The sequence below is a fragment of the Salvelinus fontinalis genome, chromosome 23 (assembly GCF_029448725.1).
Source record: "Salvelinus fontinalis isolate EN_2023a chromosome 23, ASM2944872v1, whole genome shotgun sequence".
Lineage (NCBI taxonomy): Eukaryota > Metazoa > Chordata > Actinopteri > Salmoniformes > Salmonidae > Salvelinus > Salvelinus fontinalis.
The window spans coordinates 17,263,168-17,279,023 of NC_074687.1; the positions used below are offsets into that span (position 1 = coordinate 17,263,168).

Consider the following 15,856-nt stretch of genomic DNA (forward strand, 5'->3'; position numbering starts at 1 on the left):
TGTAAACTTCCATTCATAGGCTAAGTTGTAGCTAGCAACCTCATGATGGGTATAGGGAAAATTTGAGTATCATGTAGTACCTTAAACCTATCGATGTTAATGTTAACCTGGGTCAATGGAATATGAATGACAGTCATCCAGTATGCTGTAATAGAAATAAGGCCATGCTCATGATCATCCTCCCACATCTTGGGAATGATCATCCTCCCACATCTTAAATGGCAACACCACCACTGCTTTGTTCATATTTCACAGGTTATGTCGGAGTTCCGTTGCCACGTTCAAAACAACTGGGAACTCGGAAAAATCCGAAATCAAATCATGACGTCATTGATCTTCAGGTCGGAAAGTCGGAGCTCTAGAAAGAGGCCCGAGTTCCCGAGTTCCCGAGTTGGATGACCGTTCCAAATGATTTTTCCCACTCGGCGCTTGTTTTTTTCAGAGTTTCCAGTTGTTTTGAGCGCACTGAAGTCGGAAGTCGAAAATGTCCTAATTACCCGTTTCAGGTTTCCAGTTGTTTTGAACGGGTCATTTGTCCTATGTCTCTGTCATTCTGGTTGTGCGTAATAGGAGCGCGCGCGCCTCAGGGCACAGAGAAATAGGCTACGTGGCCTGCGCTCCACGCTTTGGAGTCAGAACGTTGAATAAGAGGAAATGATTGCTCCATATATGCATGGTGTTGAAATATCATTAATAATCATTAAGTCTGAATAAGACGAATGTAAAAATGGATGTGGAAATTTCCTTTTACATGGTAGTACCAGGTTATTGGTTGTAATTGCCAATTGGGTAATTGTATGGTCCTGGGGGCCACAAGCTTATATTATTTAGGCCTACCTGTTTGCCGGATTCGATTTGGTTTTTCAATGGGAGGTTACAGTCTTGCCCTCTACTTGTGTCTGCTCAGATATAACAGGTTAAGCCTGATACAGAGGCTATTTCTTTTGGTCTATTGGCTCTGTATATTTGGTAAATCTACGTGTATATTTTGTATTGTAAAGTGGGTGGTTCGAGCCCTGAATGTTGATTGGCTGGCAGCTGTGGTATATCAGACCGTATTCCACAGGTATGACCATTTTTACTGCTCTAATTACATTGGTAACCAGTTTGTAATAGCAATAAGGCACCTCGGGGGTTTGTGGTACATGGCCAATATACCATGGCTAAGGGCTGTGTCCAGGCACTCCACGTTGCGTCCTAATAAAGAACAGTTCTTGTATTTTGGCCATATAGCACACCCCCTCGGGCCTTATTGCTTAATTAAATATAACTCGCTTTCATCATTGGATCACCAAGACCTGTAGATAAATCTACACTGAGTATGTCAACCTGCCTTGCCTTCTGCTGATTTCATGCCCTTACAACTGCCACAAGGTCCCTATTTTACAATTACATAGGCAAATCAAAATGTGTTGTAGACAAAATAATGAAAAGGGCTGTCTGGTAGCCTCAATAAATAGATGACAATGCTTTGTAGTTGAACAAGTTGTTGCATGTATAGATTTTTTAAAACTTGACTGGAGACCTGACTTGAAAACGTGACTGGACTCTTAGAATGCACGACTTCGACTTGACTTGAGTTTTGACCCGTTCTAATTGGGACTCGACTTGAGACTCGGGCCTTGTCACTTGAGATTTGCATGTGACTCGAATAATAGTGACTTGGTGCCACCTCTGATTTATACTGTATTTTTATAAAACATTTGTGAATTCCAGTGGGATCAAATATTCTGATCCACGTATAGTTACAACCTTATCAATAGGCTAATAAATAAAATTGACCAAATTCACCATAAAATAATTTCACACCTGCACAATGTTATTCAAATTGTATTATCCATCACCGCTGTGTAGTGTGGTCTTCATTGATCGAAGTGAGGTTTCTCATGCGTTGTATTTCCTGTAACCTGTCTGTGACTCCATTGTTAGCAACTTCACGTGTCGTGAAGAACCTCATCAAAGGATCTGCCGCTATGTCTGAAAAAACGGAGGTTGATTTAACGGGAGCTAAGCAAAACACCGGTGTATGGCTAGTAAAGGTATGTTGCCTAAAATCTAATTAAACGGTAAGTCATATCCATACACATATTGGTCACACCTGACGGTTTTGTTGAGGAATAGCCTAGCATTTAGCTAGCTAAATTACCACCTCCGGTCTCTTTTTAACTTTTGTTTGACCTGATCAGGTTCCCAAGTACTTGGCCCAGCAGTGGGCCAAAGCATCCGGAAAAGGAGAAATTGGAAAGCTCAAGATTGTAAAGTAAACACTGACCATTAGCTATAACTCCACATCTGTCATTACTGATAACATATGACTGCTTTTCAGAGGGGTTCAATACTACCAGACATAGAAATGTTGACTTTTGCAGTGGACATCATGCTCAATTTTGTAGTTGGTGATGCTAGTTATAAATGGTCTGAAATTCAGTAACATGGTTCTAAAGGAATCAGCTGTCTAATGAGACAATTAGTGTAGCCTATGTTGTAGTTAACTGAAAGTAAATGCATTTCCCCCCTTCATAGGAAACAAGGAAAAGCAGATGTAAGTATGTTACTTGTTGCCACAAGGTGTCACTGTAAACCCATACACTGTTCCTTGTCCTCAGTAATACCTCAAACTTTTGGAAGCGTTCTAGAAAACAGTAGCTGTATTATGAGAACATCATTTTCATTATTGTAAGTCATGTTTATAGATTCATAGACTATGATTAGTTGAATCAGAGGTTTTACTGCTTGGTTTGAACAAAAGCCTGCATCCATGCTGGGATGTTAGCAGATCCAAAGGTCTGTGGTGTTTCCTTTAGGTGTCGTTCACCCTGAATGAGGACCTAACCAGTCTGTCTGCCCTGGGGGAGAAGGCAGCGTCTGTACGAGCTCCCCGGGACCACCCATTCACCATGCATAGTGTGGGGGGGCAGACCCTGGCTGTGTTCACTGAGACCTCTGCAGGTAACAGACTACTGCCCTGCTCTGCTCTAGTACTGGTAAAACACCATGGAGATATGTTTCATTTTGAGTTGACGGTATATGGTGCCTTTTGAGTTGGTGAATCATAAATATTCAAGAGATGAGACTCCTTGAGATTAAACAGATTAGATTTGGGTCGTCATGCTCAAGCAATGGAGAGATTCATCATCAAGACTTCTCGTTTGGCCTATTTCAGTTGACTTGTCTTAAAAGCTGAAGCTGAAATGTTGACAAACTATTTTATACTCCTGATTTTGCCTGGCTCTATTGCCTGGCTCTATTGACAGAGTTATTATGATTACTCTAATGCACTGATTTATTAATTTTTTAACCCTTTAAAATGTTATATTAAAAAATTCTCATCAAATAGATAGACCCAACTTTATTTTAAACAGTCTACTGTAGAGACACAGGAGAGGACTGCTTCTTTGGTTTATAGTTAATCCATGAGGTTCTCTTTGATCATTGGATGAAATAATATAGAACAAAAATAAATTGATTAAGATCAAACCAAAATTTGACTTCCACTTTTAACCCCTCAAAGACACAGATCTGTGTTTTTGTAAAGGTGCAGGGGGCTGCCACACTGGGCTCCCAGTGGGCTGTTGTTGTGTGGGGTTTGCTCAAGGGCACAACAACAGGTAGTGGTATATAGGATTTCATATCATCAACCCTTCCGCCTGCCAACTCACTTCCCGACAGATTCTTCCAGTCAGACCCGAGATTTGAACTGGCAACCCTTCGGTTGCTGGCTCGCCTCTAATTGCTAGGCCACCTGCTGCCCTCATGAGCCATAGGCTTGTGGTGCACTGATGCGTTGCGGCTACAACGGCCTTTATCAGCTGGATAGTAAACAATGTAGTGAAAAAATGTGAAAGCCTTTGTTTGCTGCTTATGCAAGAATAAAAAAACGCACCAATGCGTTGCGGCTACAACAGCCTTCATCAGGGTGACAAAGAATAGTGGTGGAAAAACAGGTGTGTATATACCAACTCACACCAAACTTTTGACTGGTACTGTATGTAAAAAGGCGCATTTCTACGTTTTGTAGAAGAAAATAAATGATGTTAAAAAGTTCTACCCAATGACATCATCAAAAGTTAAAACGTTTTTTTTAATTACATTTTTTAAATTCTGAATCCTACCCTGTGATGTCAGAGACACATTCTTTTTAGGACTTTTCTTATCTTTTTAACCACCGATCATAGAAACACACTGTTTTCACATAGTGCCTTCAGAAAGTATTCAGATCCCTTATATTACACCCTTCTAAAATGTATTAAATAAAATAAAAATCCTCAGCAATCTACACAGAATACCCCATAATGACAAAATGAAAATGGGTTTTTAGAATTTTTTTGCAAATATATAAAAAACTAAAATACCTTATTTACATGCGTATTCAGACCCTTTGCTATGAGATGCATCCTGTTTCCATTGATCATCCTTGAGATGTTTCTACAACTTGATTGGCATCCACCTGTGGTAAATTCAATTGATTGGACATGATTTGGAAAGGCAACCACCTGCCTATATAAGGTCCCACAGTTGACAGTGCATGTCTGAGCTAAACCAAGCCAAGAGGTCAAAGGAATTGTCCGTAGAGCTCTGAGACAGGATTGTGTCAAGGCACAGATCTGGGGAAGAGTACCAAAACATTTCTGCAGCATTGAAGGTCCCCAAGAACACAGTGGCCTCCATCATTCTTAAATGGAAGAAGTTTGGAACCACCAAGACTCTTCCTAGAGCTGGCCAAACTGAGCATTTGGGGGAGAAGGGCCTCGGTCAGGAAGGTGACCAAGAACCCGATGGTCCCTCTGGCAGAGCTCTAGATTTCCTCTGTGGAGATGGGAGAACCTTCCAGAAGGACAACCGTCTCTGCAGCGCTCCACCAATCATGTCTTTATGGTAGAGTGGCCAGACACAAGCCACTCCTCAATAAAAGGAAGATGACAGCCCGCTTTCATTTTGCCAAAAGGCACCTAAAGACTCTAAGACCATGAGAAACAGTATTCTCTGGTCTGATGAATCCAAGATTGAACTCTTTTGACTGAATGCCAAGCGTCATGTCTGGAGGAAACCTGGCACCATCCCTACTGTAAAGTATGGTGGTGGAAGCATCATGCTGTGGGGATGTTTTTCAGGTACTGGGAGATTAGTCAGGATCGAGGCAAAGATGAACGGAGCAAAGTACAGAGAGATCCATGATGAAAACCTGCTCCAGAGCCCTCAGGACCAGAGTGGAACGAAGGTTCACCTTCCAACAGGACAATGACCCTAAGCACACAGCCAAGACAATGCAGGAGTGGCTTCGGGACAAGTCTCTGAATGTCCTTGAGTGGCCCAGCCAGAGCTCGGACTGAACCCGATCAAACATCTCTGTAGAGACCTGAAAATAGCTGTGCAGCAATGCTCCCATCCAACCTGACAGAGCTTGAGAGGATCTGCAGAGAAGAATGGGAGAAACACCCAAGTACAGATGTGCCAAGCTTGTAGTGTCATACCCAAGCAGACTCTATGCTGTAATCGCTACCAAAGGTTCTTCAACAAAGTACCGAGTAACAGGTCTGAATATTTATGTAAATGTCATACTTTAAAAAAATTAATTAGCATAAATGTATAACCTGTTTTTGCTTTGTCATTATGGGGTATTGTGTGTAGATTGATAAAGAAAAAAATACTATTTAATCAACTTTAGAATAAGGCTGTAACAAAATGTGGAGTAAGTCAATTGATCTGAATACTTTCCGAAGACACTGTATGTAGACACTGGTATGATTCTAGAGATAATGAGTATGAGGTTGAAAAGTGGAGGAAAAGCCCTTTAACCCTGTCCACCTCCTGGCTGTGTTGGGTCACAAAGTAGATTTGCTTGGGTTTTTTAGGCCTGTGGGTGTGTTTTGAGAAGAATTTCTCTTTCTAGAGATTTTGCTTTGGTGAGAGACTGGTTTAGCATTCTTGGCTTGTATCCCCATTGCTGAGACCTAGAATACATTTTCACAGCTTTTTCCTCAATCCTCCTTCCTGTCACAAATATGGCGTTGCAGGGTGAAAACTGTCCACCCTGAGGATATTTCGGCCCGTACGTTTCCTGTAAATGGTGACGTGGAGTGAGCCATTCTGAGTTAAGATTTTCAAGTCCAGAAAGTTAATTTGCGTTTGACTGTATTCTAAACTCGCCTTCAAATTCTCATTGAGGGAATTGACGGATTTGAATTCTAACAATTAATTTTCTGATCTAGAGAGCACTAAAAGGATGTCATCAATGTATCTGCCATACCATACAATTAAAAAAGGGTTGGGGATGGATCAATATTTACAGAATGGTTACCTGTAGGAAATGGGGGAGGCTCATGCTTTTTCAATTTCATTCAATGGAGGGTTTATTTTTAATTTTTTTATCTAGTCCAGCAGAGGGTCATGTAATTGATCAAATGTTTAATATTTGTCAGTGTTTTAGAATTAGTTGCTTATTTGGCTATTTATTGATGTGTGCCCGATGCCGTACCTCATCTGTGATTCTTTGCTGGGCGCGCAATATCAAGTGCGCCTATAGGCTATTTAGTGTGGTCTCAATCAAATGATCTATAGGCTATAGCCTACGAAGTACATGCTCAGAGAAGCATAGATCAAAATTATATTTCTAAGTTAGCTGCTGGGCTGGTGTAAATTTAAACTAGGCTGCATTACACACTGCAATGGATATTCCAACCCTGAGCCCTGTCTTGCTTTGCTCTTGTTGATCAAACTTTTTTATGTGCTGCCTAATCGATGGCTGTGCTCATGGTGCTGAAAGTAGGCAAATTCGAGTAGGCATAATTCATTTCAACAGTCTTTATTGCAATTAGACTTTACTAACAACGAGGGCTTTGTGTTAGAGACAGTTTCTTCCTATTTAAGAAATGAGATAGGCCTACCTGTTTGACAGACTAAATTAGGCTATAGGCTACTATATCCATAGATCTGTTGGTCAACTCCTCCACCCACCATGCACTTTTTAAATAGCCTACCTCCGTGTCAGTGAAGGGCTGTTAAGTTAAAACCAAGACTAGAACTGGGGGGGTATGCAAGGGTATGCCATAGGCCTGCCTTTTCTGAAAGAAAATGGCAAAAAGCACAGGCCTACTCCTTGTTTGCTTAAGATTTTGAAGAAATCTGTCACTATCAATTGATTAAACTATTTACTTTCTGTACAGTGGATGTTTAAACCCCGACAGCTTTACGGGGATCACTTGTGACCTTCTCTCGTTGGGTTAAGGCACGGAAGAAGAGTAGCCAGCAGCTAAAGCTTACAGTGTTCTGCGTCGGTTGGTCTACTCCGTCTGGGGGGGAAAGGTCGGCATAACTTCTGAAAGTGCCATGTTCAGATTCCTAATGACATCGCCAATTTAAATTATTTGCAAACCGGGACAGTTTCGTGGGCAAACAAGACAAATTAATTTGGCATTGGAGAAATATGATTAAATTCTTGGCCTGTAATTTGTGTGATACTAAAAAATATTCTGCTAAATCTACATAAAATGACGTAGAATTGCTTGAAATTTTTAAAGAAGGCAATATCTTTCCTCAGACCTGCAAATAGGATGATAGATTCATGCAATGCTTTTACTATAAAGGAGATCTCTCCATCCCTACTCTTGTCCACAGTGGTCTGCGATTCCACAACCTTCCAGACCTGCAGCCCTGTGTGCTATCAAAATTCCTGTGTTGCCATGTAATGCTTACAGGACGAAGAACAGTTTGTAAAACTGCATATCTAAGGCTCAGGTCTGTGCAAGAAGTGAGCTTAAGCGGTAGACATGTTCTCTGCTATCTACTTTGTTTTAATTATTATTTTAGGTATAGGGGAGGTTAACTTTTTTTTTTTAAGCGTTCATGGAGGGTTTAGGTAAAATATACTTTTTCATTTCAGAGAAGTCTGATTTTCTCCATTTAACCTTTTAATATAAATACGGTTCATTCTCTTAGCAGAACAGAGAATAAACTTCTCTTCCCAAAGTCCCCATAATAAGTTTGGGTAGTTCAAAGCAAGCCCTCATAGCAGTCTCCTTCTCTTGTTTAGTTCCACTCTGTTAATTGAAGAAAGTCAGCAGGGAGCATATTTTCCTATGGCCTATGTTTGAGAATGCTTTGAAGCCTCCAGACCTTCGTTGTGTACAATATTGGTGTAAAGGGATTCAACATTCATTGTTACCAAGTTGGAAAATCCAACATCTTTGAGCTCAGATAGCTTGTTAAGAGTATGAGTGGTATCTTGAAGGAAAGAGGGAAGTTTGGTACAAAAGGCTTAATGTAGAAATCAATATACTTGGAGGCAGGCTCTGATGTAGTGTCATTGTTGCTGATGGGCCTTCCAGGAGGTTTATGAGGATCCTTGTGGACTTATTGGTAACATCCACTTATTGGTAAACATCCACTGCACGTTAACCTAGGGTGGGCAGGGACTTTAAAAAAAATCATTTAAATGATCAAATCTATAACAAAAAAGTAAAAAAAAAAACGAAATTCTATTTACATAAGTATTCAGACCCTTTACCCTGTACTTTGTTGAAGCACCTTTGCCAGCGATTTACAGCCTGGAGTCTTCTTGGGTATGACGCTACATAGAGATGTTTGATCGGGTTCAAGTCTGGACTCTGGCTGGGCCACTCAAGGACATTCAGAGACTTGTCCCGAAGCCACTTCTGCGTTTGTCTTGGCTGTGTGCGTAGGGTCGTTGTCCTGTTGGAAGGCAAACCTTCGTCCCAGTCTGAGGTCCTGAGCGCTCTGGAGCAGGTTTTCATCAAGGATCTCTCTGTACTTTGCTCCGTTCATCTTTCCCTCTATTATGACTAGTCTTCCAGTCCCCGCTGCTGAAAAACATCCCCACAGCATGATGCTGCCACTACCATGCTTCACCATATGGATGGTGCCAGGTTTCCTCCAAATGTGACGCTTGGCATTCAGGCCAAAGAGTTCAATATTGGTTTCCTCATACCAGAGAATCTTGTTTCTCATGGTCAGTCATTTTAGGTGAATTTTGGCAAACTCCAAGCGGGCTGTTGTGCCTTTTACTGTGGAGTGGCTTCTGTCTGGCCACTCGACCATAAAGTCTTGATTGGTGGAGCGCTGCAGAGATGGTTGTCCTTCTGGAAGGTTCTCCTACCTCCACAGTGGAACTTTAGAGCTCTGTCAGAGTGACCATCCGGTTTTTGGTCACCTCCCTGACCAAAGCCCTTTTCCCCCGTTTGCTCAGTTTGGCCCTGCAGCCAGCTCTAGGAAGAGTCTTGATGGTTCCTAACTTCTTCCATTTAAGAATGATGGAGGCCACTGTGTTCTTGGGGACCTTCCATTCTGCTGACATTTTTTTGGTACCCTTCCCCAGAAGGGAAGTGCCTCCACACAATCCTGTCTCGGAGCTCTACGGACAATTCCTTCAACCTCATTACTTTGTTTATGCTCTGACATGCACTGTCAACTGTGGGACCATATATAGACAGGTGTGCGCCTTTCCAAATCCTGTCCAATCAACTGAATTTACCACAGGTGGACTCCAATCAAGTTGTAGAAACATCTCAAGGATGACCAATGGAAACAGGATGAACCTGAGCTCAGTTTCGAGTCTCATAGCAAAGGGTCTGAATACTTATGTAAATAAGGTATTTCTGTTTTTTTTATTGATAATACATTTTGCAAATAATTCTAAAAACTTGTTTTCGCTTTGTCATTATGGGTTAATTTGTGTAGCTTGAGGAAAAATACATTTTGAATAAGGCTTTAACATAACAAAATGTGGAAAAGGGGAAGGGGTCTGAATACTTCCAGAATGCATTGTATCACTAAACTCTTGTTTCATATTCTCCAAAGGGCTAGAAGACAAAGGCAGGTAATAGTCAATATTGTTGTACCGTCTTTAGCCTTCCTGCTCATACAGTATTTGTCCCTCTCTTTTATACAATAACAACCCCTCCTTTGTCAGTACTGTGATTCTCAGAAAGCCATTTAATGGTTGAATTTTTTATTTTGTGAGATTACCTCTACACCTTTTATTCCTGTTCTCAAATCTACATTGTGAGACACTTTTTTTTAATTTATTTTTTGTAACGGCATTTAAAGGGATACTTTTGGATCTTGGCAATGAGGCCTTTTTTTCTACCAGAGTCAAGTAAATACAATTTTTATGTCTATGTATGCTTGGCAAATTAAAATGAACAGAGTTCTTATGTCTCAAAATGCAGTTCTGTCAACGTCCTGTTTCAATTTGTTCTCAAAAGGGATTTTTTTCCCCCCACAGAATCAATATGGGCAATTTCTGATTTGATCACCTCTATCTTCGTTTAGCCTACTGTGGCACTTAACGCCTACTGTGGCACTTAACGCCTTCTCATGTGCATACACAGTATCAGCACACACACCCATGTATTAATGATCTATTGGATGATTCTCAAAGAACACAGAGAGGGCACATCCACAGGTCGATATAAGATGGCACCGGTGTTCCTCACCAATTGTGTTTTTTTGTTTCTTTGCATTGTTTGTAACTTATTTGTGTACTTATTTTGTACATAATGTTGCTGCTGCTGTTTCTTATGACTGAAATTAACTTCTGGACATCAGAACAGTGATTACTCACCACGAACTGGCAGAATCCTTTTTTTCCTTTAACGAGTCCGACGGGCCCGACGTGAATGACATACTGCTTTCCCGGGAACAGGCCCAAATCCTCCTCATTTGCGTGAAGAGAAGGTGGAGAAAAAGGGGCCGGAGGTCAAGCTGTCTTCTGAGAATTTGTAGGCCATCAAATAAACCTCCACTGCCTTCCGTTCTGCTAGCAAACATGCGATCTTAAGAAAATAAAATTGATGACCTACGCGGAAGATTAAACTACCAACGGGACAATAAAAATGGTAATATCTTATGCTTCACGAAGTCGTGGCTGAACGAAGACATTATCAACATACAGCTAGCTGGTTATACGCTGTATCTGCAGGATAGAACAGCGGCATCTGGTAAGACATGGGGCGGCGGACTATGTATTTTTGTAAATAACAGCTGGTGCATGATATCTAAGGGAGTCTTGAGGTTTTGCTTGTCTGAGGTAGAGTATCTCATGATAAGCTGTAGACCACACTATCTACCTAGAGAGTTCATCTGTATTTTTTGTAGCTGTCTACATACCACCACAGACCGATGCTGGCACTAAGACCGCACTCAATGAGCTGTATTCCGCCATAAGCAAACAGGAAAACAATCACCCAGAGGCTGCGCTCCTAGTGGCCGGGGATTTTAAAGCAGGGAAACTTAAATCCGTCTTACCAAATTTCTATCAGCATGTTAAATGTTCAACCAGAGGGGAAAAAAACTCTAGACCACCTTTATTCCACACACAGAGACTCATACAAAGCTCTCCCTCACCCTTCATTTGGCAAATCTGACTGTAATTCTATCCTCCTGATTCCTGCTTACAAGCAAAAATTTAAGCAGGAAGCACCAGTGACTCAGTCAACAAAAAAGTGGTTGAATGAAGCAGATGCTAAGCAGCAGGACAGTTTTGCTAGCACAGACTGGAATATGTTCCGGGATTTTTCCGATTGCATTGAGGAGCACACCACATCAGTCACTGGCTTCATCAATAAGTGGAACACTGACGTCATCCCCACAGTGACCGTACGTACATACCCCAACCAGAAGCCATGGATTACATGCAACATCTGCACTGAGCTAAAGGCTAGAGCTGCCACTTTCAAGGAGTGGGACTCTCACCCAGAAGCTTATAAGAAATCCCGCTATTCCCTCTGACGAACCATCAAACAGGCAAAGCGTCAATACAGGACTAAGATTTAATAGTACTACACCAGCTCTGATGCTCGTCGGATGTAGCAGGGCTTGCAAACCATTACAGACTACAAAGGGAAGCACAGCCGAGAGCTCCCCAGTGACACAAGCCTACCACACGAGCCTACCAAATTGTCAGACTCCAGCCACCCTAGTCATAGACTGTTCTCTCTGCTACCGCATGGTAAGCAGTACCGAAGAGCCAAGTCTAGGTCCAAGAGGCTTTTAAACAGCTTCTACCCCCAAGCCATAAGACTCCTGAACATCTAATCAAATGGCTACCCAGACTATTAGCATTGTCACCCCTCTTTACACCGCTGCTACTCTCTGTTGTTGTCATCTATGCGTAGTCACTTCAAACTCTACCTACATGTACATACTACCTCAACTAACCGGTGCCCCCGCACATTGACTCTGTACTGGTTACACCCCTGTATATAGTCTCGCTATTGTTGTTTAACTGCTGCTCTTTAATTACTAGTTACTTTTATCTCTTATTCTTGTCAGTATTTTTTGAAACTGCATTGTTGGTTGGTTGCTCATAAGTAAGCATTTCACTGTGTCTACACCTGTTGTATTCGGCGCATGTGACTAATAAAATTTGATTCGAAAAGGGAAGGGGTCTGAATATTTTACGAATTCCCTGTATATGCTAAAGATGGTGCACATTCCATCGAGGGCATAGTGGAACATTAGGCAGGCAGTTATTCAGTCAGCTGACTGTCTGTGTGTGAACATTTCTTGCTGATTTATTCTTGGCAACACGTGACTCCTTTGAGAGAGAGCAAAAGGCGACAACGTCTCTCTGAGAAACAATTACTTTTCCTGCCTAAACAATACGCTGCTGCCACTTCTGGCTGGATGATGTCCATCTGGACCTGGGCTGGTAGTTTTCACACCAACCTCGGCACATCCACCCAGCTTCTCAGCCCATCAGACACTGCATATTTGTTCTATTCCAGCAACAGCCCTTGCTTGATGAATTGAATGAGGTCTTCTATCTAGAGCTGAGCTGGAGAGTAGAGACATGTCCAGTAGGAGAGGGAGAGGGCAGGGAAACTGTCTGCCATCCCTCCCACTCTGGACTTGGCTTCTACTCTCATTACAAACAAGGACAGAACAGACAGAGAGACAGGAGCTCAGTTCTCTGCCTGGCAAGAATCACATGACAGCTCCAGTAGAGAGACTGGAAAGAGATCTGAGCAGGTCTGAGGGGGTTTGGCTCTTTGATCTTTGTAGTTAATATAAATGTGTTGACTGCAGAACTTCTGGTGAATGGTGCTAGGTAAGACCTATTCCTAGAATACTGTAGGCTACTGTACACAACAGGCACGGTGATGAATCCGGTGCAAAATGAATACATGAAGCTTTGTGCTTGAAATGGTATCACTTTATCAGGGATTTTTCTTTTTTTTAAACTGCAAAATTTCCTCAGCTACATGGCAAAATGTATAGAATTGTAGGCAATTTGCTTTAAAACTGCCAAATAAAATCTCAGCTCCATGGAGAAAGGTGTATAATTGCAGGAAATTAGCTTAAGATTTTTCTATCGTGCCATGTAACCTCTCTGATGGCCCAAACGTACTCACTGCCTCGGATTCAGACTGCTACATTTCTTACAAGCTGCATCTGATCCTACAAGAGATGGAGGCAGCGAAGACAGACAAACCGACAAAGGACATGACAGCAGGGAATTTTGCTCAAAGCAATTAGATGCACTCAGGAGACAGCCTGGATTTGTGTACTGTATATCAGCATCACTCATTCACTCCACAACAGGTGGGCTCTTTCTGCTGTGTGTAATGCAGTATGATTATCTCCAGACAGAGTCAAAGGGGTCTTGGCTGACTGCGTGTCTGCAGTAATAGCAGAGTACACAGTGTTATTTTAAAATGATCTGTCTCTCTCTACAGGGAGAATATCTATGATCTGCTCACCAGACCTGGCTGCTCTGTTTACCGTAGCTTCTGGAACATTAGATGGAAGTAGTTTCACCCCTGACCAATTGCAATTAAAAACTTACTGAGAAAACCACAACCTGTGGGAGAGAGACGGAGAGAGCGGGAGGGATGAAAGAGGAGAGGAGGGGAGAGAAAGAGAAAAAAATAGAGCTGGTTGGGGGGGTGAGAGAAAGAGCAAGAGGGAGGAATGGCTTTCTAACAGTACATACAGCTGAGCTTATTCACTGCCAGCTTCTGTAGCCTGTTGCTAAGCAACCTCTTAATACCTGCTGCATGCCAGAGCTGTGCAGAACGCAGAAAAAAATAAAACACTTAAAGACATAAAATTACATGAACCAACTACTACTGACATTCCGCGCATGGCTTCTGTAGGAATGACATCATTAATGGACGCAATTAGCGCTGTCTGCGTTGATATACACTGAGTGTACAAAACATTAGGAACAACTTCCTAATATTGAATTGCATCCTCTTTTTCCCTTAGAACAGCCTCAAGTCGCCAGGTCATGGACTACAAGGCTTCAAATATTCCATGTTGACTCCAATGCTTCCCACAGTTGTGTCAAGTTGGCTGGATGTGTTTTGGGTGGTGGACCATTCTTGATACAAACGGGAAACTGTTGAGTGTGAAAAACCCAGCAGCGTTGCAGTTCTTGACACACTCAAACCGGTGCGCCTTGCACCTACTACCATACCCCGTTCAAAGGGAGGACTTAAATCTTTTGTCTTGCCCATTCACCCTCTGAATAGCACACACACGCAATCCACACACTCAAAAATCCTTCTTCAACCTGTCTCCGTTCATTCATCTACACTGATTGAAGTGGATTTAACAGATGACATCAATAAGGGATCATAGCTTTCACCTGGTCAGACTGTCATGTAAAGAGCAGGTACAGTATATCCACCTATATCAAATTGTATTTGTCACATGCACCAAATACAACAGGTACAACCTTACAGTGAAATGCTTACTTACTAACCAACAATGCAGTTTAAAAAAAATACGAATAAGAAATAAAAGTAACAAGTAATTAAAGATTAGCAGTAAAATAACAAGACTATAAACAGGGGTGTACCGGTACAGAGTCAATGTGCGGGGAAACCAGTTAGTCAAGGTAATAGAGGTAATTTGTACATTTTGGTAGAGATAAGTGACTGCATAGATGATAACAACAGAGTAGCAGCGGTGTAAAAGGGGGGGGGGGGGCAATGCAATGCAAATAGTCTGGGTAGCCATTTGATTAGATGTTTAGAATCCTCTTGGACCTAGACTTGGCGCTTCGGTACCGCTTGCCGTGTGGTAGCAGAGAGAACAGTCTATGACTAGGGTGGCTGGAGTCTTTGGCAATTTTTAGGGCCTTCCTCTGACACCACATGGTATAGAGGTCCTGGATGGCAGGAAGCTTGGCCGCAGTGATGTACCTGGCCGTTCGCACTACCCTCTGTAGTGCCTTGCGGTCGGAGGCCGCGCAGTTCCATACCAGGCAGTGATGCAACCAGTCAGGATGCTCTCAATGGTGCAGCTGTAGAACCTTTTGAGGATCTGAGGACCCATGCCAAGTCTCCTGAAGGGAAATAAGCTTTGTCGTGCCCTCTTCACGACTGTCTTTGTGTGCTTGGACCATGGTACTTTGTTGGGGATGTGGACACCAAGGAACTTGAAGCTCTCAACCTGCTCTACTAAAGCCCCATTGATGAGAATGGGGGCGTGCTCGGTCCTCTTTTTCCTGTAGTCCACAATCATCTCTTTTGTCTTGATCACGTTGAGGGAGAGGTTGTTGTCCTGGCACCACACGGCCAGGTCTCTGACCTCCTCCCTATAGGCTGTCTCGTTGTTGTCGGTGATCAGGTGTTGTAGTTGTGCCTGGCCGTGCGGTCATGAGTGAACAGGGAGTACAGGAGGGGACTAAGCACGCACCCCCGAGGGGCCCCTGTGTTGAGGATCAACGTGGCGGATGTGTTGTTTCCTACCCTTACCACCTGGGGGTGGCCCGTCAGGAATCCAGGATCCAGTTGCGGAGGGAGGTGTTTAGTCCCAGGGTCCTTAGCTTATTGATGAGCTTTGAGGGTATTATGGTGTCGAACGCTGAGCTGTAGTCAATGAATGGCAT

At 42.5% G+C, this 15,856-nt stretch overlaps 1 protein-coding gene across 2 annotated transcripts in view; it reads left to right on the forward strand.

Moving 5' to 3' along the window:
- Positions 1 to 1,743: 1,743 nt before the first annotated feature.
- gtf2f2b (general transcription factor IIF, polypeptide 2b) overlaps positions 1,744 to 15,856 on the forward strand; it is a 40,462-nt gene continuing 26,349 nt past the window's right edge. Inside the window, exons 1-4 of one of the 2 annotated variants that reach the window (XM_055878084.1) lie at positions 1,744 to 2,039; positions 2,187 to 2,260; positions 2,524 to 2,542; positions 2,805 to 2,949. In XM_055878084.1, coding sequence (XP_055734059.1) covers positions 1,887 to 2,039; positions 2,187 to 2,260; positions 2,524 to 2,542; positions 2,805 to 2,949 — 391 coding nt within the window. In that variant the 5' untranslated portion in view covers positions 1,744 to 1,886. The remainder of the gene's footprint in view (positions 2,040 to 2,186; positions 2,261 to 2,523; positions 2,543 to 2,804; positions 2,950 to 15,856) is intronic. The other variant, XM_055878085.1, reaches the window with a different exon arrangement.